Genomic DNA, 25,594 nt, shown 5'->3' with positions numbered 1-25,594 from the left:
TCTTTAGTTTATTCAGCAACAAAGTATTTTGAATTCATTACACTCTGTAGTGTACTCATGCATATTGTGGTATTCTTAGCTGCCTGCCATGCTAAAATCATTGACACTGAAGCTAGCTGCTCCTTCTGTAATACTGAAGTAGGTATATCACAATACCAGAAATTTTGTTGACATTTGATATGTTTTGTATGTTCTATTGTGAATATAATATGGGTTTATGAGATTTGCAAATCATTGCATTCTGTTTTTATTTACATTTAACACAGTGTCCCAACTTTTTTGGAATTGGGGTTGTAAAAGTATTTTATCAAAGAGTATCATTTTGGTACTGGTACAGCAACTCTGCAATTGTATCAGCACTAGCCACATTTCAAAAACTATTCAGTCCTATGAACTACTACAATCATTACTTTAATGTTTTTACCTGACAGACAACAGCTTCTCCGCCATCCTCTCCATGGGTTACCTTGACGATAACCATATCCCTCTGATGAGGAACGTCCCCTTTCAACTCCCCCCAGAGCTCAACCTCTCCTCCTCCTTGAATATCTCTGACATAGACCTTCCCACTTGCCAACACGCTTAAATCTAGCTCTGTACTGTCTTCCCTAGTAAAGCTGAGCCTACAGATCTGCCCACGTTGTCTCTCCCTGACTTCCATTGAGAGGCCTGCTGGGCACAAGGTGGAGGCTATCCCCAGAACCCTGCCACCCTGGCCAAGGAAGTTGAGAAAGCAGGTCTGAAGTTGGGGGGTCAGGGCTTGCCCCTCTGCCAGTACCAAGAGCTTGGTGTTGTCCAGCCAAGGATCACTCAGAACCTGCTGTGGTAGAAGGTGGTATATTATGTAGTTTTCCATGTTTATACACTCTGATAAAACCTGATGAACTGCGTGAAAACGCTCCTGGCAACCACCCGTGTACACCAGAATATTTGGCGGTTTGCGATTACATTGAAATCCATCACTTTGATCAAAAAAAACATTGGCATCATGCTGAAGTTCATCCAAAATCTCATCCCCACTGTCCAGCCCTACTGAGTTATCATCAGGAAGGTCTGTAATGTTCTCAGCTGAAGCATATTTGACAGAAAGGATGGTGCTTTTCTCGAGCTCCAAACATTCATGGCAGTTAGACAGATGGAGGTTATGTCCATGGCCCTCCATATAATGATGATTCCCCAAGGAATGGTCTTCTGAGTCACCAACAGATGCCAGATCCTGGGTCCGACAGAGTGGCTCTGACCCTCGTCGCTCTTCTAACCTCTGCTTTGCCTCTGGGATGAGAAAAAGGCTGCCTTTATTGGACAGAAGGAGCTGATGGTCGGCTGACAGGCGACAAGGCAAAGACTTTTCAGCCATGGGGCTGCAAAGCTGTACTGATGTCACAATTGTTGGGCTCGGTGGACGCTGCTTCTCCAACAGCTCACAGAGAATGGATTCTTGGAGGAGGACAGCTATCAAATATAAAAATGTAAGGATAAAAATCTGGTGAGTTTTGGAAATTAAAAAATATGAAATGTATTTCTGTAAACAAGGCCTTAACAAACCACATGAGGGGTTTTGATTGGCTAATTTGGAGGATGAAAACTTGCCTTAAAAGTTGATAGTAAACAGTTAAGCACAAACAGCCTTTGTGCTTGAGATAACTTATCTCAACTGTGATATTAAAAAAAAAAAAAAAACTAAACTGATTGAATTTAATTGAGTTGTCTGTTTATGCATTCAGCAGATATAGCACTTGAATTCATTTGGATTTGTGATAAATTTAAGCCCAACATTCACGAATATTCTCTTTAATTTATCTGAAGGATCAATCCACTATTGTCACCAGCTAGTACATGTCTGGGTCTGTCTGGTGATTGATGCTGAGCAGGTAGTGTACAGTAGATTTTACAGTTGAGCTTTTTTTAAATGTACAGCTTTTGCTACTTGAAACCAGGATGATGAGTTTTTGGGCCATAGAACCAAACCAATAACCTTTCCATTCTTTCACAATATGTATTTTGTTTGATCCGTTGTTCACAGAAAAGTATTGATTAAACCCATATTAACTAATTGTTTCCAAGGCCTTAAAGCTGCAGTCTGTAACTATTTTTTTGTTTTATTTGCTAAAATTGTCATTATGATCTGATAGTAGAATAAGATACAGATAAGCTGTGACATAATTCACTGTCTCTGGGTCCACCCAGTGGTTGTAAAATGATTTGCAAGAATTCATCGCTCCCGAGTAAAACAACCAATCAGAGCCCGGAGGAGGGTCAATGACGCTGTACACATGCTCCTGGCAGCCCCCCTCCCCCGCACAGTGCGTGCTCTCACTCGGCGACACTCCCCCATGCAGAGCGTGCTCTAACTGGTCAAACAGGTTTCCTCTCTTACTGTAGGGAGGAGCCTTCACGTGCGTGCAGCGTGCACGGCAGGTTCCTTTGTGGGGAGGGGCTTTGAAGGCAGAGCTGCAGCGCAGCAGAGAAGAAGAAGGAGGGGCTTGAAGGCTGTACTCGTTCAAATTTTCTGGCTAATTCCAGTTTTTCTCAAAACTACAGACTGCAGCTTTAATAACACGTTGTTATTCAAAAACATAGGAGTAACATGAGAAACATGAGTTCAAATCTATTATGACTTATTTTTCCTGAGGAACAGATTTGACTAAATTAACGTTACAAAGCAGAATGTAATGCATCACATTAAATCAAATATACACTGTAAGAGGTAAATTAACAAATACGGAAAGTGTTTTGAGGTGGTGATATGAAAATAGAATTGAATATAAAAACTGTAAATATGAAATGTAATTGAAGGCAACATACGGATTATCTTTGAAGGCATAAGTCCATTGTCCAGCTGAAGGCGATCCTCTATAAAAGCCACACCCAGCCGACTGAAGTTATCCACACTGGCCTGAGCCACTGCCCTGAATGGCTGCCCAGGACTACATGCCAGAGGAAGACAGCAGTCAGACCACTTCAGCGCCTGCAGACAACACACACTATTGGTTATCTGAAACTCTGTACTGATCAAGGAATAATATAACTTAACAAGGCTGCTCATGCTATTTTCCAAACCAGGGAAATGGCATTTTAATGTCAGTGTAAATTGCTACACACAACTAGAAAACTGTTCATCTGGTGCATAAGAAAAACTAAAATGTTTTCTTGCTTCCAGGGTTAAATATGCAAAGTAGAGTTTCTCCCACTGACCCTGCCTGCAAGTTCCCACTCAGACTTCATATCGGGATGACTGCTCAAATGTTGCTTTTCTAGGCTTACTTACGTTGTTGCTCTAACTAACAGGTTTTAATTGGCTAAATCTGATAGATATATTTTAAATGGTAAATGGACTGTACTTATATTGCGCTCCTCTAATCTAGTTTAGCTTGTTCACTTAAGAGGAAATGGCCATGCCATTGCCTGAAAGGTGAAGGGTACAACAGCACTGTCATGAAAAGTGACATTGTAAAATGAAATGTCATTATGAAACAAAACTTGGTTTTGGAAAATTCTATTCTGTAACAAAAACAATTATATGTGGCATAACTGGCAGTATGAAAATTATGAATTCTAATGAATTATAGAATAATCATGAACTAAAATAATATAATATAAATAATCTTCCCAGAAACTGTTTATCTGGATTATTTAATCATTTCACACAGCAAAACTACCAGCTCTTTTCACTTCTGTATACATTTGTTTTTGCACAATGCAAGTCACTTTGCAATAACTGCATTTAGAAACCCCTATTAAAATATGTTAATTTTTAAGTTATGTATTAAGTATTGCATTATCTTTTATCTATCTATTCTATATCTATTTGCATGTATAATTTAAATACCCATGTTATTTGCTTAGATGGTTAATGTAAAAATTAAACATAAATATAGCCACAAGCAGCAATAGGCAGTCAACTTAATATGACCTTCTGAAGAATTTGAAAACATGCCACATGCACAATTGCATTGCCAGACATACCAGATATCTTTGTATCCCGAGAGAAGGTGACTTACTGACAGTGCCATTCACACAGATAGCCAGACTGAGTATTTTTGTCTGTCTATACTTAAAAACATCTGATATCTACTATTTAGAGAATGTCCGTGTCGATTTTGGTAGCAGTCGAATGAAGACTAATGGAGATATAGATGTTTTTGAACAATTTTAAAATGATAGAGTGCCAGACTCTTTAACTGACCATAGATCACAGTGAGGACAGCTTTTGTCACATATCAGTGGACCTACCTCTCTAGGACCTACAGTGAAATTTAAAATTACTTTTGGAAGTTTTGACTGCAATATTGATGAAAACATGAGTTTCACCAATCATGACCAAATTTCACACAATTACTTGAAAATGACTGTGGCATGTGGAAAATGTTTCACACAAATATATGCAGCTCATTGTGATATATAAACTTTCCACATTTGTGGCACCCCCTAGTGGCAGAGTATGCCAGGACTGTGCAGCAAAACTTGGAACTAGCATCCGAACATGCGCACCAAGTCTGGTTACGATAACTTAAGCCAATTTTGATTGAGCATTTATTTAAAATTCAGCTTAAAGTCAAAGGTTTAAAAATGTTAAATTTCAAAATGGGATGGAATATCAAAAATCAAAAAAAGTATGTTTCTCTTTTAAAACAGAGAAAGAGAAAGAGACAACTCAAGGAGAGGGATCTTATCTGTGGCTCAGGAGTGGGTTGGCCACTAAATCGGAACACTGGTGGTTTGAGTCCTGGCTGTGAATGCTAGCTTCCCCCTGATAAGCAGGTTGGCACCCTGCGTGGTAGCTCCTACCATCGTGTGTGTGTGTGTGTGTGTGTGTGTGTGTGTGTGTGTGTGTGTGTGTGTGTGTGTGTGTGTGTGTGTGTGTGTGTGTGTGTGTGTGTGTGTGTGTGTGTGTGTGTGTGTGTGTGTGTGTGTGTGTGTGTGTGTGTTAGACAGTGGGTGAATGAGACGTAATGTAAAAGCGCTTTGAGTAGTCGAAAGACTATAAAAGTGCCATATAAGTACAGTCCATTTACCATTTATCACAAGGACTATGTTTTGCAATCTCAATCAGCAGATTGAGAGCACCTAGGTTCAAACTCACAACTTTTGGATCTAAAATGGGTACAAAAATTTAACCATTGCCAGGGCTAAACAGAAGACAAGAGGAAAAATTGATTTCCCTGTAGTAAAGTTTGTAGGTCAGAAATATGTAAATCATTAGTGGCAGTGGTTGAAGGAAAAGCAAATCTGTAAGTTAAAGGAACAGGAGTAAGAGCCTTCAGATTGTATTGCAGTCAATGAGAGCATGACAGCTCTCCCTATCAATTAAGGTTTGGATCTCAAAAACTGTAAGTCCTATGGGAAATACATTAACATTGTCAGAGAACAGAGGCTTGTGGCAACATTTTAACACACATGTTCTTGTTCACACATGACGTGTGTAGAATGTTGTTTCTGTTCTAAACATATCTCTGCTCTGCCTGATCACATGACATACTGGTGAGACCTGAAAACTGCTGTAAAAGCCTTCACTTTAGATTTAAATTGCTCCAAAAGTACAAAATGGTGTCACAAGACAACATGATAACTTTAAAATTTGTGTGAACATTTTTAAGTTTGAATGGTATCTGTAGGTTGAGGGATGTGCAGTTGAGTCTCAGTGACAGGGTTCCAACTCAGTTTGACAGTTCCTTCCACAGACTGAAAAACATTTTAATACTTTCAAATTTTACAAAATCACTGAAACATGTTAAATGTCAAAATACAAGTGCACATTTGCTGATGAGCTGTACACTTAAATGTTTTTTATATCACAATGTAAGCAACAGTTGAAAATGAATGATGATACATAATAAAAAGGTGTGAATACATTTTGCCAGCACAAACTTAGAAGTAGATAAAGTGACGAGCAGCAGTTGGTAGGCTCAAGCCTTTTTGCGCTCAACAGTAGGAAGCGGCAAGCAAACATGATTGGGTTACATTACAGTACGGTATACTTTGCGGAGTGATGTAGCCTACTGCAGTTTCATTTATCAGAACAAATAAGACAGAGCTGTTGAGCTGTTACTCAATCTCCAGCTTCTCCTGCCGGCTTGTCCTACGTTGTCAGCCCAGGTGTTAGCAGGTTTGTGCTGACAGCAGTTCCAGCAGCAGGTGTAACATCTGCGGGTTTCACTAAACATTTGCAGTTGAAGATGCCACTGGCTTGGGTCTTCATAGTCAACTGACTTGGATTGTGTTTTTGACATCACTGCATGCGGACTACCACATAACAGATAAATGAATAATGTGGATTCAGTGTGCAGTGTAGACTGAGCGAATGCTATATTGTCAGTAAGAGAGACCCCTCTCCAAAAAAATCCACAAATCAGGGGAGCTCATGTCTTATTGAGGAAAGCCAAGCTCTCCCCTGGCTCCCCTGTAGTTCACACCCTTACTAATGGATTAAGTGCCGTTCATTAAATTGCTCTTCTGAATCCATAATCATGAAGACATTACTCTGTTTGTAAAAGTATTAGTCTACTTTAGTATCAAAATTCAGGATATCAACCAATTTAGATTAATTTAAATTTAAATTGACAATTGAAACTATGATATAATGCAATTACAATATAAATATTAGCGGCTGAAACTACAAAGCCACTTGTCCAGTAACTTTTCCACAATGCAAACTGACTATTTATGACTTACTTTTATTTATTTAATTGAAATGTAGGTAATCGAAGTTATAGTTTAGCTCCATGGCTGATGACTCCACTAGCGAGATGTTTTTTTGGCATCCAATTCATGTTAAATCATTTTTGTTTTTATTTCTGTGAGGGTGCAACAGCTGAGACAGCACGGGTCATTTTGTCCCATTCTTTGTCTTTCTCAGGACCTTTTATTCCACCATTTACACTAAATAATAATCTGTGTTTCTGTTGATCTATTTCTGAAAGTGGGATCACATTTTAATTTATTATTCTAAGGAAAGCGCATTCATTTAGAACAGGTGGGATTCATCATGTTTACAACGGTCCTTTATGACCATGATACGAGTGTTTGGTGAATCCGGCACACTCATAAAGGTCCACCTCATGAAAAAAAAAAAACTGTTCTTGCATCTGACCCAGTGTGAGCATTTAGCTCATATATACAATTGAGCAAAGAGTAGCTTAGCTTAGCTTAGCTTAGCTTAGCCGGAGATGACCATCACTTACACCAGTTAAAATGACAAACATCAACGGCAGTAGGTTGTGCGCTCTCTGAAACCTGATGTCTGTCAGGGAAGAACCTGCACTTTAAAACACTGCTTTTCAATCACGATTGGACTGAGTTTTTCTGTTGTTCCAGTAACTCTCTTCTCTCTACTGGTTAGCATCATCTTAATTTCATGAGTCTCTTTGTCCAGTTAAACGTTTCATATCATATCAAGGGTTTAAGGTTATCAATTTAATAGTTTTAACCCAGGATATTAGATATTTGGATTAGGTAGCTTGTGAAAAATCAGATGGCTACACTTGTTGTTCCTGATACAATTTAAATCAAAACTTCATATCTTCTGCTACTATGTAAATAGGCTGTATTGGCAAATACCCAGTATTATAGCATTCAGGAACTGGGACCAGAAATACTTGGGGACATCTCTAGTTTGCATCCAAGTGAAATTGTAGTACAGGTGATGCGGTTGTAACATTCATTGACCCAACATGAAGGCATTACTTAACCTAAAATTAAAGATATGGGTCATTTCTTAGATATAAATCTGCAATTAAAAGTAGCCCAGGAGTCATGGTTCTGCTGCGTTAAATACAGAAGCTTTTTTCATTTCAAGACCAGTGAATCTATGTAGGCTATGCACAAAATGTGTTGATACTGTGTGCAGCTCTTAGCACTGTCTGATGTATATAGGTTTCTAATAATAGTTTTGTTTTGTTATTTAGCCCATGTCAAACAGTGTATGCCTTGTACTGCAAAAGACAACACAGACAAATTTCAGAGAAATCAGACATAGTGGAATCCCACTGTTCAGTAATGTGTAGTGCATACTTTCTTGTTTGATGTGTGAGAAGATGGGTAGCCCACTCTGTGTCCTGTAGCTTCTATGATGAATGAAATATTCTCTATTCCTGGACCACAAACCACAGAGGACCCCAATAACACAGTCCATTTGCTGAGGTCATCACATGCCTGGGAACAGTGCAGAAAACACAGAAAATGTTAGAAAACACAGAAAATGTTAACTACAAAGATTACAAAGCTGTTACATGTTGATTAGTAGTTAGTGACAGTTATGAAATGCTTTTATCAAAAGGCAAAAAAATAGAAAAAGCCACTTAAAAACTGTGTAGAAGCAGGGTTAGAGTAGACAGTGACACAATGACATCTCAACCCAACCAGTCAAGGCAGATAACCGCCCACCTACAGCCTGGTTCTGCTTTAGGTTTCTTATGCCCTGTTTATACGACAACACTTGCGGGTGAAAACGACAAAATATTTTATCGATGTGCCTTTTGTTTAGACGGTGACGGCATTTTTGAAGCTTTAAAACGCAAAAAAGTGAAACCACCCTCCAGAGTGGAAATCTTAAAAATATATCTTGACAAGTTTCTAATCAAGTCCACAGAGAACAATTACACGTTCCGATGCTTACTCTGCAACCCAAAAACGAAGATAAGCTGCTCTCAACGAGCAATAACTCCATGTTTTGGTTTTGGTTTTCCATTTCGCGCTACTAGGGAGAGAAGAAGAGGGAAGTTTCTACACAGGCGCACGGACTTTGTGGTGTTGTGGCCGCCTGGCGTGCATACAACAGATTTCCCCCCAAAAACGCTCGTCTAAATGCGGAATAAAAAGTGACAACGCAACTCCACTTTTGCGTTTTCTGTTCAGATTGTGTCCGTGTAAACATAGCCTTAGGGGAGTTTTTCCTTGCCACTGTCACAAGTGCTTGCTCATGGGGAAATGCTGGGTCTCTTTAAATTACATTTAACCTGCTCTATGTGAAAAGTGCCTTGAGATCAATAGATAGACAGACAGATAGATATTTGTCCTTATGGAATTTCATGGTGCACCATACAGCAATCATCAGATAAATACAAATACATTCAAGCTACCAACAACAGGTAACGTTTGTTCTGATTTGGCCATATATAAATACAATTGAATTGAACTGAACTGAACTGCAGCCTTTTGATATTAGAATATTAACTAAATGCTTCAACTTTGACACAGAACAACACCTTATTGGTTTCAGCCTCACAAAGTAAACACTGAAAAGGCTACTGTGTTGTATGTGAATCATAGCTTGCTTTTATATCTCAAGTCAAGTGTCCAAATCATTTAAGACAAGTGCTTTTGTGGTGCCAGTTGCCCTGTAACTATTTATTCTAAAGATCAGGAAAAACAGACAGATTTGGTCACTGCAGTTAGAACTGGGCAATATGGACAGAATCAAATTAAACAATATTTTTGAGCAAATACCTCAATATTGATATTTTGACCATATTGTAGGGGTGACTATCAGTGCGTTCACAAAATATTTACGCAATGAGTTTTTTGATAAATAATCATCAGTAATGTGGATATAATGACTAAGTGGATAAAGGCAGATAATAGAACAGTCTGTTAAGCTCAGAAAATGGCATTTTTACTGTAATGCAGCCTTTAAAAGCAGGAAAAAAACACCACGTATTTCATATCACCATATTACAATATTCAAAATCTAAGATGATATCTATAAAATATCACAATATCGATATAATATTGATTTATTGCCCAGCCCTAACTGCAGTACCACTTAGTTAGACCCATTATGGCAGTGCTCAAAATACCTACAATATTCAGTGTGCGAACTATATCATGACTTTTGGGGGAGCTCACATTTTTCCAGGTGAGGGGGGGGGCACTGACAGAGGACTGACATCGTATAGGCTAGATGTGATAATCAGTTAATGAACACATAAAACCTCCACACAGGTATCAAAACCAAACATCACTGTATGATACAATATGGCCCCATCTCCAGCTTCTCCTGCTGGCTTGTCCTACATTGTCAGCACAGGTGTTAGCAGGTCTGTGCTGACAGCAGTCCCAGCAGCACGTGTAACATCAGTTGTCACATTTGCAGTAAAAGACGCCACTGACTCTGGTCTTCACAGTCAACTGACTTGAATTTTGTTTTTGACATCATTGTATGCTGACTACCACATAACAGAGAAACGAGTAATCTGGATTCCGTATGCAGACTGATTGAAAAATAGTATATTGTCAGTGTTTTTAGAGAGCCCCCAAAATTTCACAAATCATGTTTTCAGGGCTGTTCATGTCTTACTGAGGAGAGCCAAGCGCCCCCTGGCTCCCCTGTTTACGCCCTGGCTAATGGATTGTGTGCCATTCATTAGGCTATTCTGAAGTCATTCTGAGTTTCAAAAGGCTATATAAATTCCACTTCTGAATCTATAATTATGTTGACATTACCCTGTTTGTAGAAGTTTTACTTTAGTATTAAAGTAATAAGCTATTTACCAATTTAGGTAGACATATCAGTAATTTAAATTGTCAATTGAAACTATGCCATAATGCAAACTTACAATATAAATGTTAGCGGCTGAAACTACAAAGCGACTTGTCCACAGTTACTTTTCCACAATGCAAACTGACAATTACTAATTACTTTCATTCATTTAATTGCAAGATGTGTTTCGGCATGTAATTCATGTCAAATCTTTTTTTAAATGTATTTATGTGACGGTGCGCAAAAATCGAGATAGCGTTCACAGCACGGGTCATTTTGTCCCATTCTTTGTCTTTCTCTGGACCTTTAATTCCACCACTTAGGCTACACTACTAAATAGGCTAATATGCATTTCTTTAATCTATTTCTGAGAGTGGGACCTCAGTCTGAGAGCTCGTAAAGTTTTTCTTAGTCTTTAGTGCCATATTCATGAATGGAGCTTCTCTACAACTGTGCCGGATGCCTGACCTTACATAGTATTTTGAGGATGTCAGTTATACTAATTTACTATTTCAGGAACGTGCGTTCATTTAGAACAGGTGGGATTCATCATGTGTACGCAGCTCATTTATGACTGTTTCCTGGTTATATGAGTGTTTGGTGAATCTGACGTGGCACGCTCATAAAAGGTCCACCTCACGAAAAAAGTATTTAAGATAAGAATACGAAAATGTTCTTGCATCTGACCCAATGTCTCAGCCATGCTTGAATAAAAGGCTTGTGAAAAACAACCTTTTCTCAGGAGTGGCTGTTTCTGATGATTGCTGATCTCAGCAGATTTGTCTGCTGTGGATAATCCATTGACTATTGACTATCTGTAGTCTTTATTGTAGATGGATTTTTCAAGGGGATCAATACCTGAGGTGATTCTTTTTGCTTATTTTTAAGTATGGAATGTTTTATTTTTTCCTGACTTTGTGAGTATATGTATCCTTGACCCTTAATGAGCCCAGAGCACCACAGTCCTAAATGATTTTAAAAAATGATATTTTACTTATCTAATCTGAAAGTAGAATGAATAGTTTGACAACTTACAACCACTGCATAGAACATATTATTCAATTAGGTATTGTAATGAGCAACTTTTATTTGTGAATTAATATGAATGTTGTTGCCAGTTTTCAGGATTTTGGTCTTTTGGTGAGAATGCAGGATGACTACATGATGTATGCAATATTTCACTTTATTGGAGACAGACACCCACTTTCAGGCTCTGTCTCACTCTGTCCAACCAATAAGAGGAAACCACTTAGCAACTCCTTGATGTTTTCGCAGAAACATCAGTTTGAATGTTTATTGCCTACAATTGTTAATTCCATAGCAGCAGGCTAAAAACATCAGTCTCCAATTCAAGAGCAGGCTTTGTACATTAATTATTTAAATCTGTAAACACAACAGGATCATTTGGGAGGATATCACAAATTGATTCTGTGTTTTCAGGTAAGATACTATTGCACATAGATTTCATGTGAGATTACTTGGAATAAAGAGTCCTGTGCTTCATCAGCGCTGTGAGGACATTATCTTAAATGTTTGGTCTCATATTTGTAGTGACATTAGCGACCTCATTATGAACATAAAAGTATATCCATACACTGAGAATACTGAGTCTAATCATTTTCGTAAATACCCAAATATGGCAAACACACTTTAAGCCAGATGTCCCAGCTGTTCCTCCCCCCTATGGCGCCAGACTTTATTCACGTGTTTTTTTTTAAAACATACCAGGGGCCTCTAGCCTCCTTGTACATTTAAAAGGTTCTCTCTCTTAGTTCTAAAGAAATCTCATTACGGAGATATTTCTGATTTTATTTTTCTAGGTTCTAAGATCTGAGACAGAAATCTGTCTCTTGAGATTTCTCCCTGCCCCCAGATAGAATGGACGTGAATGTAATTTCAGTAGTGCTGAGTACAGTACTGAAAAACATCTCACAGAATTTATATTAGCAGCATTATCTCTTTCCAGCGTGAGCGGTCTGAAAGGGTAATCCACAGACCACACTAGCTTACATGGGGACGGTTTCCTCTTGAATTTCCTCTCATTTTATTCAGCTTCCTGTATTGGGATGGACGCAGAATTGTCAGAGGGGACTATCTTAAAACCTGAACAAATAACCTACTAGCAACTCTAAAATGAACTGCATGGGAATTAAACCTATTAACGGTTCTGATATTGGAGATTGTGAAATGTAAACAGGGTTGAGAAAGGCCTAGGAAGTCATGTCATATACTTTAACAATAGCTCTGTTATCCAACCTGAGGTTCCGTGACATGGACGGACTTGTCTCCCAGCTGGAGGAAGACGGTGTCCTCGGGTGGCAGCGGTCTGTGCTGCTGCCTGCTCCTGTGGTGTCCAGTCTGCAGTGTTGTAGCTGGCGTTGAAACCGAGCAGAGGCGGCTGAAACTAAGACTTCTGCGGCTGCTACTGTTCAGTCTGGACAGACTGTTCCGGATCAGCACAGAGTAGCATTTATGGAAGCGCACCCACATGTAGACGTAGCACAATGTTATTAACATCTTAACCAGCCTACACGAAGGAGGGCATCGTTGCTGCTCTTCTCTACATGTTTCACAGCGGTCACAACATGTCTATCGAACTTAGCTGAGCAAGCTCAAGCTAACTAGTATAGCTTCTTCTTCTTTACTTTTAATGCTGCTCGTGCTCTTCTTCTTCTCCGTAAGCAGACTAAACGTTGCAATGGCGTATTGCTGCCCTCTGCTGCTGTTGTTGCTCCTTTTCGAAAGTTACATTTTTTTGTGTTTATTGAAGAATGTTTTTCAGCACACAAAATAGAAAAAGTCATGCACAACACATTTCGGTCTCTACAATGTTCCTCATCAACCCAGAATACTCTCTTAACAATGATGAGATGAGGTTAGGGTTAGAGGCGACACTAGATACAACGTTGATCTGATAACAGATTGTCAATAAAATGTACCACAGTATAAAAACACAAATGTAGATATTAATCATAATCATTTACAAAAGTGAAACTAATAAAGAATAGAATAGAAATAGATCTTTATTGTCATTGTCACAAGTACAACGACATTTTGAAGTGCTCACTAGTCAGTACATCATTCATAAATAAATAAAATAAAAATATAAATAAATAAAAATGAAAGAAAAGATAATATAATAAATACCATACATAGAAACAGCCCAAGTATACCCACATACAGTTACATCCTGTCATTGCACAGCCCTATTTCAGTCAGTTGTAAACAGTATTAATTAGCAGTGTTGAGTGTAGTAATAGCTGTAGGAAAAAAACTGTATTTGAATCTGTTTGTAGTAGAAGAAGAACTCAAAAAATGTAAATGAGAATAAATAATAATAATACAAGTTATATAACTAATATATTACAGAAAAAGAAGGCTGTTGCAGTATTGTTGAGAGTCCCAAACTTAGAGTGTAGGGCCAGAATCTAGGGCCCTGTTTACACATGGTAGGCTATTACAGTTTTTCCTCAATTGCTTACACCCGTTTTCTGAAGGCACAGTTCATTTTCTTAAAACTCTAAACACAAATGAATAAATAAAAATCACACTCAAAACCCAAAACTTCACAAATCTCTTGCTAAGTAGACTGCATTCAAAACAATGTTATGCCTTCATAAAGTGAAATCTTGTCTTCAAATGAAAAACACATGACATCAAATTAATGGACATTTCTAAGAACCTGTTCAATGAAACACTCTATGATGAGCAAAAAACACTCATAATCTTATCAGTAGGCCTTTGGCATTTTCAGTGTCACACTACATACGGTATATACAGCCTGTTGTTAACCATGATGTTTTCATACTGAAACATAAACACACAAGTACAACAGAATTTGTTTTTATTCTGAAATACTGTACACGCTTCAGCAAACACAGTTGGATTTGTAAAGTGTTTTCATACAGAACAAATGCAGAAAAAGAAAATAAGCCTCCTGCATATACTGTAAAAAAAAAAAAAAAAATTGGACGAGTCACTTTACGGGGTTTGTGACACCGGACACCGGGGGCACAGACTAACGTGACGCTTGGATGTTACACATTATTTTGTTTACCAACCACATTCAGTAACTGTTCTATTAAGTTGAGTTCTGGCACGACTCCACGATTTGACATTAAAAGGGGAATCCGACAAGGTTGTCCTATTTCTCCTTACCTCTTCCTCCTTGTCACCCAACTTTTAGCTATTCATATTAAATCATGCACTCTGAAAGGCATCACTGTAGCAGAAAGAGAAATTGTTATTAGTCAGCTTGCAGATGATACCACTATTTTTCTAAAAGACTCTACTCAGATACCTCGTACTCTAAACATAATCGATGTGTTCTCTAAAGCCTCTGGCTAGATTAACTGGATCAAACAATTCCTGAAAAAAACAGACTCAATATGGAACGGTTTCTCTAATTTAGTTTTTATAAAATTGGTGGCTTAAAATTTCTTCTAGTGTGTAATTATAACATAGAAAAAAATCCTGTTTGCCTTTCTAATTTCCATAAACAAGTATTGCTTGATATATATATATATATATATATATATATATATATATATATATATATATATAATGATATACAAACACAAGTTTTCACCGCACCGTTACTCTATATGGAATAACAAAGATATACTCTTCAACACTATAGGATACCTGTAATTCCTAAACAGTATGCTATAGTCTTCGATGCTATTCCATCTGGTGTACTCATGTTATTCAAAAGTAATATTTTCTGTTTCTGTGCTTGATGTTCCTTTTACTGATGTAACTGACTCACCAGTTGGTAAAGTATGCTTCAACCCATCTGGCTGTAAGAACAACTGTAAGATCCGTGCTCTTCTCCACTGTAATATTGTTTCTGTTGTACCTGGAATATCTTACTGGAATAATCGTGTAAATAACTTGTGTTGGGGAAAAATCTGGTCCCTGCCTCAAAAATTCATTGTGGTTAATAAGGTGAAAGAAGACTCATTTAAAATTAATCATCGATACCTGGTTAGATCCTTTTTTATTAAATTCAAATATGATGATCTAGATCTAAATTGTGCCTTCTGTGACTCCCATACTGACACTATTATCCATCTGTTCTGGAAATGTAAATATACCCGTAAACTGTGGCAAGATATTTGTAGATTTATCTTAGATAATATCTTCTGTGACTTTAAGCTCCTCTTGTAAAATGTGCTTTTTGGTTTTTTTAAAGAGTGACATTTCAGTTGAAATAGAAGATTTTAATCAATCTCATTATAATTTTTATAAGTTTTACATCCACAAATGTAAATGTGCCAAAGTCTTTTCTGTGTTTCTATGAAAGATCTGGAATTGTATTTTAAGTCAATATCTTCTGCTATAAACAAGAAAGCTATCAAAACTATGAGACTGTGCTCCCACTTCAATATCTTTAATTCAATTTAATTTTTCTTTACTCGTGACCTCTGGCATATTTTTATTTTTGTATCATGTATTTGTTTTTCATTTATTATTAATGTAATGTTTAACCTTTTGTTTCTATGTTTACTGCACTGTTACTATGTATGTTTTGTAAGTGAGTGATAAATAAAGCTTATTTGAAAAATTAAAAAAAAAAAAAATACCAACCGCATTCTCTGAAGACCCGCCCTTACTCTGGCTCCGATTGGCTATATAAAGCAGACACCTAACCCTCTCACTTCTAAGCTTCTAAGCAACGAATGAAACAAATATTTGCCAATCAGAGGCAGAGTAGGGCGGGTAAAAAAAATAAAGTTTAACGTTAACGTTACTCTATCACAGAGTGAAATCTCTTAAGGAGGTTTTTTTGTTCATAAAGAAGAGTAAACACACCGTTCTCTGCATGTAAGTTGTGATTTCACGTCTAAGTATTGTATATTACGCACTTGTGAGTGTTTTAGCTGGTAATAGGTTGGCGTGTTTTTTAAAGAAACTATTAATGGGAAAAAGTTAGCTAGCATCCTATTAGCAATTTTGCTAAACTGCCTGTGTGTTCAGTATTAGCTTTAACATTAGCTTACATGCATCCTGTGACCAGCTGGACTGTGTAATTTGATGGAAGAAGTATTCATATTCTTTACTTAAGAAAAAATACCAATTCAGCAATGCAAAAATAGTTAATTAAAGTATGGTGTTATCTGTTGAAATGTAATAGGAGAAATGTGTGTGACTAGCAATATGCACAAAGTCACATTTGATTGGGTGTAAATGCCCCTGAGTGCATTACAAGCAAACTTGTAAAATGTAAATTTGAAACTATTTTATGGAAAGAGAAAATACATAAAGATGTAGAAATAATCGTATACTAATTTTATGACATATTTGGCATATAATAAGAGATAAATAAGCAATTGACACAGGGACAAAAGATTAAATGTGGGAAAATGTCATTTTCATTTCACTGTGTTTTACAAGCAGCATATCTATTAGTCTAAAATCTGTGGGGAAATCTGCGGGAATCTGCGGATCTGTTTTCTGCTGCGCAGATTCCGTGTGGGCCTGGTGATGATGAATATAAAGTAAATCTACATTGCCATTGCTCCATAGACTACACATTATCATTGCTAGCCATAAGCTAATTGTTACCAAAAATAGGGATAGTGTAGAGAGAATCATACACTTAAGAAAGCAATACTACAATACAACATACTAAAATATAAAAATACTTTATTATAACTACAAGTCAGAATTAGGTAACTAACACAATAGACAAACGTATATGAATCTGCTCTGTGCCATCAGGTTAGCTTACATATTACTAAGCATTATTTTTAGCAACCCATTTGCAATTGGCAATCAATCAATCAATCTTTATTTAGATAACGCCAAATCACAACAAAAGTCATCTCAAAGCACTTTACACATAGAGCAGGTCTAGTCCGTACTCTTTAACTTAAAGAGACCCAACATTCCCACATGAGCAAGCACTTGGCGACAGCAGCAAGGAAAAATTCCCTTTTAACAGGAAGAAACCTCAGACAGAACCAGGCTCAAAGTGGGCGGCCATCTGCCTCGACCGGTTGGGGTTAAGAGGGAGGGAAAGAGGAAGGGGGGAGAAATACATTAAAAATCAACATTAAAAATAGTAGGTCTAGGATGGGAAAGTAGTAGGTCCAGGACAGGAACTTATCAACCCGATGTCTACAACCCCAGGTTACCTGTGAGACCAGAAAGCACAGAGAACTCCAGGGAAGAAGTTTAAGTTGGTGAATGCATTAATAATACATGAATGTAAATGGATATAGATGGATGGATAGAGAGAGAGAGGGAGGAGGAGAGAGGAGCTCAGTGCATCATGGGAGTCCCCTGGCAGTCTAAGCCTATAGCAGCATAAACTAGGAGCTGGTCCAGGACAAGCCTGGCCGGCCCTAACTATAAGCTTTATCAAAAAGGAAAGTTCTAAGCCTACTCTAAAACATAGTGAGGGTGCCTCCCCCCCCAGACCCAATCTGGGAGATGGAGCCTGACCATTAAGAGCTTTGAAAGTGAGGAGAAGGATTATGAATTTTTACAGGAAGCCAATGCAGCGAGCTAAAAATAGGAGTAATGTGATCTCTCTTTCTAGTTTTTGTCAGTACGCGTGCAGCTGAATTCTGGACCAGTTGGAGAGTCTTTAGAGACTTGTTAGGGTAGCCTGATAATAATAGATTACAATCCAGCCTAGAGGTAACACATGCAATAAACAATCCAGTTGTGTGTTTTATTAACCCTCCTGTTGTCCTCGGGTCAATTTTGACCTGGGAGAACAACAGGTGTTAACTAAAAAATGAGGTATAATTCACATTGATTTACAAAAATATGCATAAAACCTGTGGTAATAAATTGGATTGAAGTTGGCTAAGAAGGTCTATAAATAATGTAATAATTTATACCTTATGCTTTATAAACAGTCAAACCAGACCGGGTCAAATTTGACCAGAAAGGACAAAAGTTGCATGGTCGATGGGAGGAAAACAGGACAGTTAAGAATAAACATAAAGGAAACATCTCAATTCATTAAACCACAAATTATGTATTAATATATGATTAATAATATGGAATATGAATGATAAAATAATATAATAAAACAATTGTGTTATATGATTTTATCATGAAAATATGGAGCCAACTCAAATGGGTATATTTGATTAAGGTGTTTATTGTGAACACAATTGACCAAATAAATCATGTATTTCAATAGGTCACTTTCATACCTGTATTTTGGTTTGTTTGGTCTGGCCATTCATTTCTATCTGCTTCATGTTTACATTTTACATTTTTATGAAGTGGCTGGTAGATTTACTTCACTCACCAGCAAAAAACTTTGGTAATCCATTGAGTGGCTATTAAAATTTGGACATTGACTAGCCATTTGGCTGGTGGACATAAAAGTTCAATTTTGCAACCTGATGAAGTCATATGGATTGATATATCTCATTCACTGAGAAGTTTAGGTAATGTCATCCAACATCATCACTGCTTTGTGGAAACATGAGGAAAAGTCTAGTGACTGATTGCAGGCACTTTGCTGCATATATTTCTTGCCTTTGGTGTCAAAGAATAAACACAATGTTAAAGAGGCATGTATGAAGGCAACATATCACTCATTTTTAACTGAGGAATTGCTAAAACACATGAAGTAAGTCACATGCACAATACACAATAACCCCTTTAATTTCTGATATAGGCAAATCCAGACACAGAAATGTTGACGCACGTGTCTGTATTGTCCTCTGGTATTGTTACCAGATGATCATAATTATATAAATCACTATTGTTTTAACTGCAAAATGTTAGGTATGAAAGCACTCATGAAGACAAAATAGCTTTAACAAGTTTGACCTCTTTGTATTGACAGAACCCTTTGTTGACAATTGGGTCGACCAGGTGAAACAAGATGACTGCGTTGCCATTCCCCTGTCCTGTACATTTGGGTGTTGTTACCGCTGGAGGTGCACATGCTCAGCTGCACAAATACACTTTGGAGAGAAATCTGACCAAGTTGGAGAAGCTGCTGAAGAAGGGTATGGGCATTTTAGTTACAGTACTAGTATTGTATTGTAACACTTAGATACATACACTTATAATACATCTGGGATGGCATCAGGAAAATAAAGAGGAATTCAGCACCATTCTTAAATCCCCTGATGCTTAAAATAAAAGTACAACAAAAACTGAAAGTACGAAAATACACCTGTAAGCATGGTATCAGTGTGTGCTTATGTGTTTCAGGTGTTGATGTGGACTGTGTGAATCATCTTGGTCAGACCCCACTGTTCTGTGCCGCTTTGTTGGGCCAAGTGAAGATGATAGACCTGCTCCTGCATTATGGAGCTGACCCCAACCAGTGAGTCTGAGCCTGATATTCTGAGGATACACACATATATCCCTCAATAGTTTTTCCATTCTTTCTATTTCCACTAAGAAGCGTGCCTCTTAAGTATTGTTCATAATGATCAGGGTTGTATAAAATGTATAAACGCCCCCCCCCCCCGTCTCACTGCTCCCCACCACCTTAACTAACACATTTTCTGTGGGAAACCCTGATGATGGAATGGTTTTGCTTTAAGAGAAACTTGTTGTAGGAGGAATTAGTGTCAGAGGTGTGAACTCGGGTCACATGACTTGGCAGAGAGTCATGAATCTGATGACTTAAGACAAAAACGAAGAATACTTTTACTACGTTGATTCATGGCTCTACTCAGACTATAGCTTTTTGACTTGGAATTACTGGATATTCTCTCTCTGAAAATAATGTTATAAAATGTGCAGTGAAGTAACTTCATATTTCTGACAATGCATAAAATGCCATCTGTCATGCCTCATGGATGGATGCATTTATTACTGCACAGCAGCACAGTATTATGGAAGCGTATCTGAACCTTTATTCAAATATATATAAATATTGTGCAATATGTAATTCAATATGCAAAGCAGCAATGCTATCCTCAATGAAAATTCAGAATGACAATTTGATTAATTAAACTCCATATTGCCATGGTATTACCCTTATTCAAATGGCAATGCATTCTGCAAAATGGCAATTTAATGAGCAATTTAGTCATGCAATTTGAAAATGTATTTAGCATTTGACAATTCACTACACAAAGTGGCGATGCAATCCTCACATCACTTTGTATTTTATTGGTTAAAAAATACAATGAAGTACAATAGCGCTCCTGCTTATTGGATTGCATTTTGCCTCAAGCTTTATCTGCACCCAAATTCAACTGAGAATGCCATCTGTCAGTTCTCTCATCAAGGCGGGTCTTCCTTAATGTTATTTCCGTGACTTCTCAACTGTGTCCAGGTATTGGGTAATACAGGTAGACAGATACCCATGTAACCAATCAGGGACCTAGAATAGGGAGCTCTGATTGGTTTTTTGACTCAGGAGCGGTGGATTATTGCAAATCATTTTATGACCACTGGGTGGCCCCAGAGACAGTGAATTATGTCACAGCTTACAGTCGTATGAAAAAGTCATTTTGATCTATCAAATAACTGATGGACACAGTAATATTTCAATAGTGAAATGAAGTTTATTGGATTAACAGAAAATGTGCAATATGCGTCAAAACAAAATTAGACAGGTTCATAAGTTTGGGCACCCCAACAGAAAAATCACATAAATATTTAGTAGAGCCTCCTTTTGCAAAAATAACAACCTATAGATGCTTCCAATAACCTCTAATGAGTGTCTGGATTCTGGATGAAGGTATTCTGAACCATTCCTCCTTACAAAACATCTCCAGTTCAGTTAGGTTTGATGGTTGCCGAGCATGGACAGCCTGCTTCAAATCATCCCACAGATTTTCAATGATATTCAGGTCTGGGGACTGGGATGGCCATTCCAGAACATTGTACTTGTTCCTCTGCATGAATGCCTGAGTAGATTTTGAGTAGTGTTCTTGTTAGTTGTCTTGTTGAAATATCCAGCCCCGGTGTAACTTCAACTTTGTGACTGATTCTTGAACATCACTCTCCCGTACAGCTTCTCCTTGTGCAAAGTGCGCTGAATTGTTGATCGATGACACCATCACAGTGACACCATCTGCAGCAAGATGATGTTGTAGGTCTTTGGAGGTGGTCTGTGGGTTGTCTTTGACTGTTCTCAACATCCTTCGCCTTTGCCTCTCCGATATTTTTCTTGGCCTGCCACTTCTGGCCTTAACAAGAACTGTGCCTGTGTTCTTCCATTTCCTCACTATGCTCCTCACAGTGGAAACTGACAGCTTAAATCTCTGAGATAGCTTTTTGTAGCCTTCCCCTAAACCATAATGTTGAACAATCTTTGTTTTCAGGTCATTTGAGAGTTGTTTTGAGGCCCCCATGTTGCATCTCTTCAGAGGAGAGTCAAAGAGAAGACCAACTTGCAATATGCCACTTCAAATACCTTTTCTCACGATTGGATGAATTGTCTAAGAAGTTGAAGGCTAAATTAGCTCACCAAATCAATTTTGTGTTCCAATTAATCTGTGCTAAGTAGTTACAGGTATTCAAATAAAACAAATGACAAGGGTGCCCACATTTTTGCACAGCCTATTTTTCACATCTGATTTAATTTCATACAACTTAATATTGCTACACTAAAAATCTTTGTCTGAAAAATACCCCAGTACTCAGCTTTTATTAGAAAATGAATGGCATGCCACTGTGATCATTGAGTAAATTATTATGCAGCCTCAGAGGGGTGCCTAAACTTTTTTCATACCACTGTATCTGTATCTTATTCTACTATCAGATCATAATGAGAATTTTAACAAATATAACACAAAATAGTTACAGACTGCAGCTACACACAATACCCCATAATGACAAAGCGAAAAAGGTTTTTTTGAATTTTTTGCAAATTTATTAAAAATAAAAAACTGAAATATCGCATGTACATAAGTATTCACACCCTTTACTCAGTATTTGTTGAGGCAGCCTTGGCATCGATTACAGCCTCAAGTCTTCTTGGGTATGAAGCCACAAGCTAGGCACATCTGTATTTGGGGTATTTCTCCCATTCTTTTATGCAGATCCTCTCAAGCTCTGTCAGGTTAGATGGGGAGCGTCGCTGCACAGCTATTTTAGGTCTTTCATCTCTTTCAGAAATGTTCAATCAGGTTCAAGTCTGGGCTCTGGCTGGGCCACTCAAGGACATTCACAGACTTGACCCGAAGCCATTCCTTTGTTGTCTTGGCTGTGTGCTTAGGGTCGTTGTCCTGGGATTGTGGGTATTGCGCATCCCAGAATCCAACATTTATATTCCTGCACACATTTACAGCGATGTATATTAATGTTCAACCGACGTCTGCAGCGGTGTTTACTGCAGGACGACTGGCCGGAACCGCTGTATCCGACTGTCTGACTTCGACCCTGAACACACCTGTAGCTCTCTCTGCACCTCCGGCTAGCATAACACAGACACGCTAACAGTGATATTAAATTTAAGGAAACAAACACAGACAAGCTAACAGTGATATTAAGTTTAAGGAAACAAACACAGACCGCTGGTTAAAACATACATCTATATCTTCTGAGGCAGAACCTGCTCAGAAAAAAACAGCGGAGCCTGAAAAACTAATTCAAACAGCGCCATGTGATGTCAACATTAACAACGTTAATCCTCAGACAGGTAACTGTACTATAGTTACTATAGTAACTAGTTTCAGGCTAACCGGCTCAGAGTATAACGGCTCCAACTAAACAGGTGATATTAGCGGCGCAATGTGTAAAATGCTGCGGTGCTGCACGTTTTATCAGCTGATGTTACAAAACGTCAATATTAAGTCACTCAGATGTTTCTCATTCAACAGATCTGAAGAGAAAGAGTGAGGCATTCAACAAAAATGTGATGCTACTGAAGCTGAATATCACTACTTAACTGTATAATACTATATAACTTGTAATTACTATAAAATATAGTTCAGAGAATAAGATAACTATATACAGTGGTGTGCAGTCAGGGGCAGCAAGGCTAGCACTGCTAGCCCTGTCAATGTATTTTTTCAGTTTTTTCCATAATTAAAAAGGTAATTCTGAAATGTAGCTGGAGTCAATTACTTGTTCAGTATGCAACTTCATCCAGAAAACGAATGGTTATATTTTGTGGAACTCAAATCTCCTATGTCCTATAAACGCATCACAGCTCCCTTCCTCTGCTGGGGCCAGCAGTAGTTGCATTGCTAGCCCTCTGATCGAGCTGGACACTGCTATTGGGTGCTTAACGTTGAGTGACCGTATCATCAGCCAATCAAATTTTGATGTGTTATTGACAGAACGCCCTAAGTCAAGCAGAGTTTCTAGTGCTGGCCTGGGCGTCGTCATTCAAATGAGCTTGTCTGATTGGCCCACGGGCAGGTGCGTGATGACGCACTGTCTGTTATTCTGGAAAGGTGATGGCAGTTGATTTAAAAGCAAGATAGGTAGATAAAGATATGATTGCGGACCTGCTTCGGGTGCCTTTTTCATCACGAAGGATGAAACTAACTTTCTCTGGACCAGATTGACTGCTGTTGGGCTAATCTCTCTCTCTCTGGCCGCTGGCCAGAGAGAGGGCATGGGTCGCTGGCCCTGACTGAAACACCACCGCACGCTACTGACTATATAAGATAGACTCACTGGCTTAACCTGTGCAATCTAATTCAATCCAATACAGCAGCATTCTACATTTATGAAGCTTATACTACATTTTTTGACAAGAAGATGAAAATTCTGCTTTATGTTCATTATTGAGTGATTGTGGTGTATTAGGGTGCATTATATTGAAAGGTTCTCCTAAAATTTTGTCCACTCCATTAACACACATAAAGAGGGCAAATATTAAGAACACCATTCAATGTAATGCACCCAAGTACACCACCACCACTTAGTACAACCTCAGTAATAAACAAAGTAGAATTATCACTTTTTTTGACAATGTCAACAAAAACTGAAAATGTATAAACTTAAAAAAAGCAGAATTTATAGCAGAGCTGTTGTATTGGATTGAATTATATTGCACAGGTGTTCCTAATGAACCCTATTTTAAAAAATGAATTTCAGGCCTAAATTCTATAATTAATAGAATAACCTGTCAACTGTTCGCTCGTAGTAGGCTATCTGAAATTATTATGATAGGTGTTATGTTTTATTGTCAAGGCCAGTTTGCGTTTACACGTGGCTGCCCCCCCCCCCGGTCTCACTGCTACCCACCACCTTAAGTAACACATTTTCTGCGGGAAACCCTGGCGACCTTATATAAACAGGCGTGTGCCTTTCCAAATCATGTCCAATCAATTGAATTTACTACAGGTGGACTCCAATCAAGTTGTAGAAACATCTCAAGGATGATCAGTGGAAACAGGAAGCACCTGACCTCAATTTTGAGTGTCATAGCAAAGGGTGTGAATACTTATGTAAATGCATTATTTCAGTTTTTTATTTTTAATACATTTGCAAGAATTTCTAGAAAACCTTTTTCGCTTTTTGTCATTATGTGGTATTGTGTGTAGATTGATGAGATGGAATTTAATCCATTTTGGAATAAGGCTGTAACATAACAAAAGTGAGGGAAGTGAAAGGGTGTGAATACTTTCCGGATGCACTGTAAGTTACTTACCAAAAAGCCAGAGTTAAACAGTAGGCTGTTGTCTTGTTAACGTGCTCTCTGCAAGCTGGTATTTGTACTTGGCTAAAATTCACTGGTGAGGTACAAGAAGCGTCACTGCAATATCAGAAGTGAATGGTATGTCTTTGTAGTTAATTTTTGTTGTAAATGTTCTTTAGTTGTAAACAGATGGATTCAGTAAGATATTCTAAACTAGATTTAGATTTGATAAATATGACATTAAGTGTCATGAAGGCAAGTCAGACAATTTTTCTTTTAAGTGTTATAAAATGTATTTAAATATTATATATTTGAAAAATCATTTATTTCTGTAAAATTACTACACTCACAGGAGTGGCTGTGGCTCAGGAGGTATGTCGGTCATCCACCGATCGGTGCTTCGATTCCTGGCTCCTCCAGTCGATGTGTCCTTGGGCAAGATACTTAACCCCAAATTGCTCCCGATGGCTGCGTGAATGTGTGTGTATGAATGTGTGTGAATGTTAATTTCCCCCTGATGGCACCCTGCATGGTAGCCCTTGTCATCAGTGTATGAATGTGTGTGATTGGGTGAATGTGAC

At 38.0% G+C, this 25,594-nt stretch overlaps 1 protein-coding gene across 3 annotated transcripts in view; it reads right to left on the bottom strand.

The window, feature by feature from the left end:
- hlcs (holocarboxylase synthetase (biotin-(proprionyl-CoA-carboxylase (ATP-hydrolysing)) ligase)) overlaps positions 1 to 13,126 on the bottom strand; it is a 28,743-nt gene extending 15,617 nt beyond the window's left edge. For 2 of the 3 annotated variants that reach the window (XM_062433334.1, XM_062433336.1), the window contains exons 1-4: positions 12,734 to 13,126; positions 8,011 to 8,151; positions 2,806 to 2,968; positions 425 to 1,452 (exon numbers count right to left, since the gene is read on the bottom strand). In XM_062433334.1, coding sequence (XP_062289318.1) covers positions 425 to 1,452; positions 2,806 to 2,968; positions 8,011 to 8,151; positions 12,734 to 12,994 — 1,593 coding nt within the window. In that variant the 5' untranslated portion in view covers positions 12,995 to 13,126. The remainder of the gene's footprint in view (positions 1 to 424; positions 1,453 to 2,805; positions 2,969 to 8,010; positions 8,152 to 12,733) is intronic. The other variant, XM_062433335.1, reaches the window with a different exon arrangement.
- Positions 13,127 to 25,594: the final 12,468 nt, after the last annotated feature.

This window comes from Scomber scombrus, chromosome 14 (genome assembly GCF_963691925.1).
Source record: "Scomber scombrus chromosome 14, fScoSco1.1, whole genome shotgun sequence".
Classification (NCBI taxonomy): Eukaryota; Metazoa; Chordata; class Actinopteri; order Scombriformes; family Scombridae; genus Scomber; species Scomber scombrus.
Note: the sequence above shows the minus strand (reverse complement) of the source record. Positions and strands in the feature narration are given on the sequence as shown.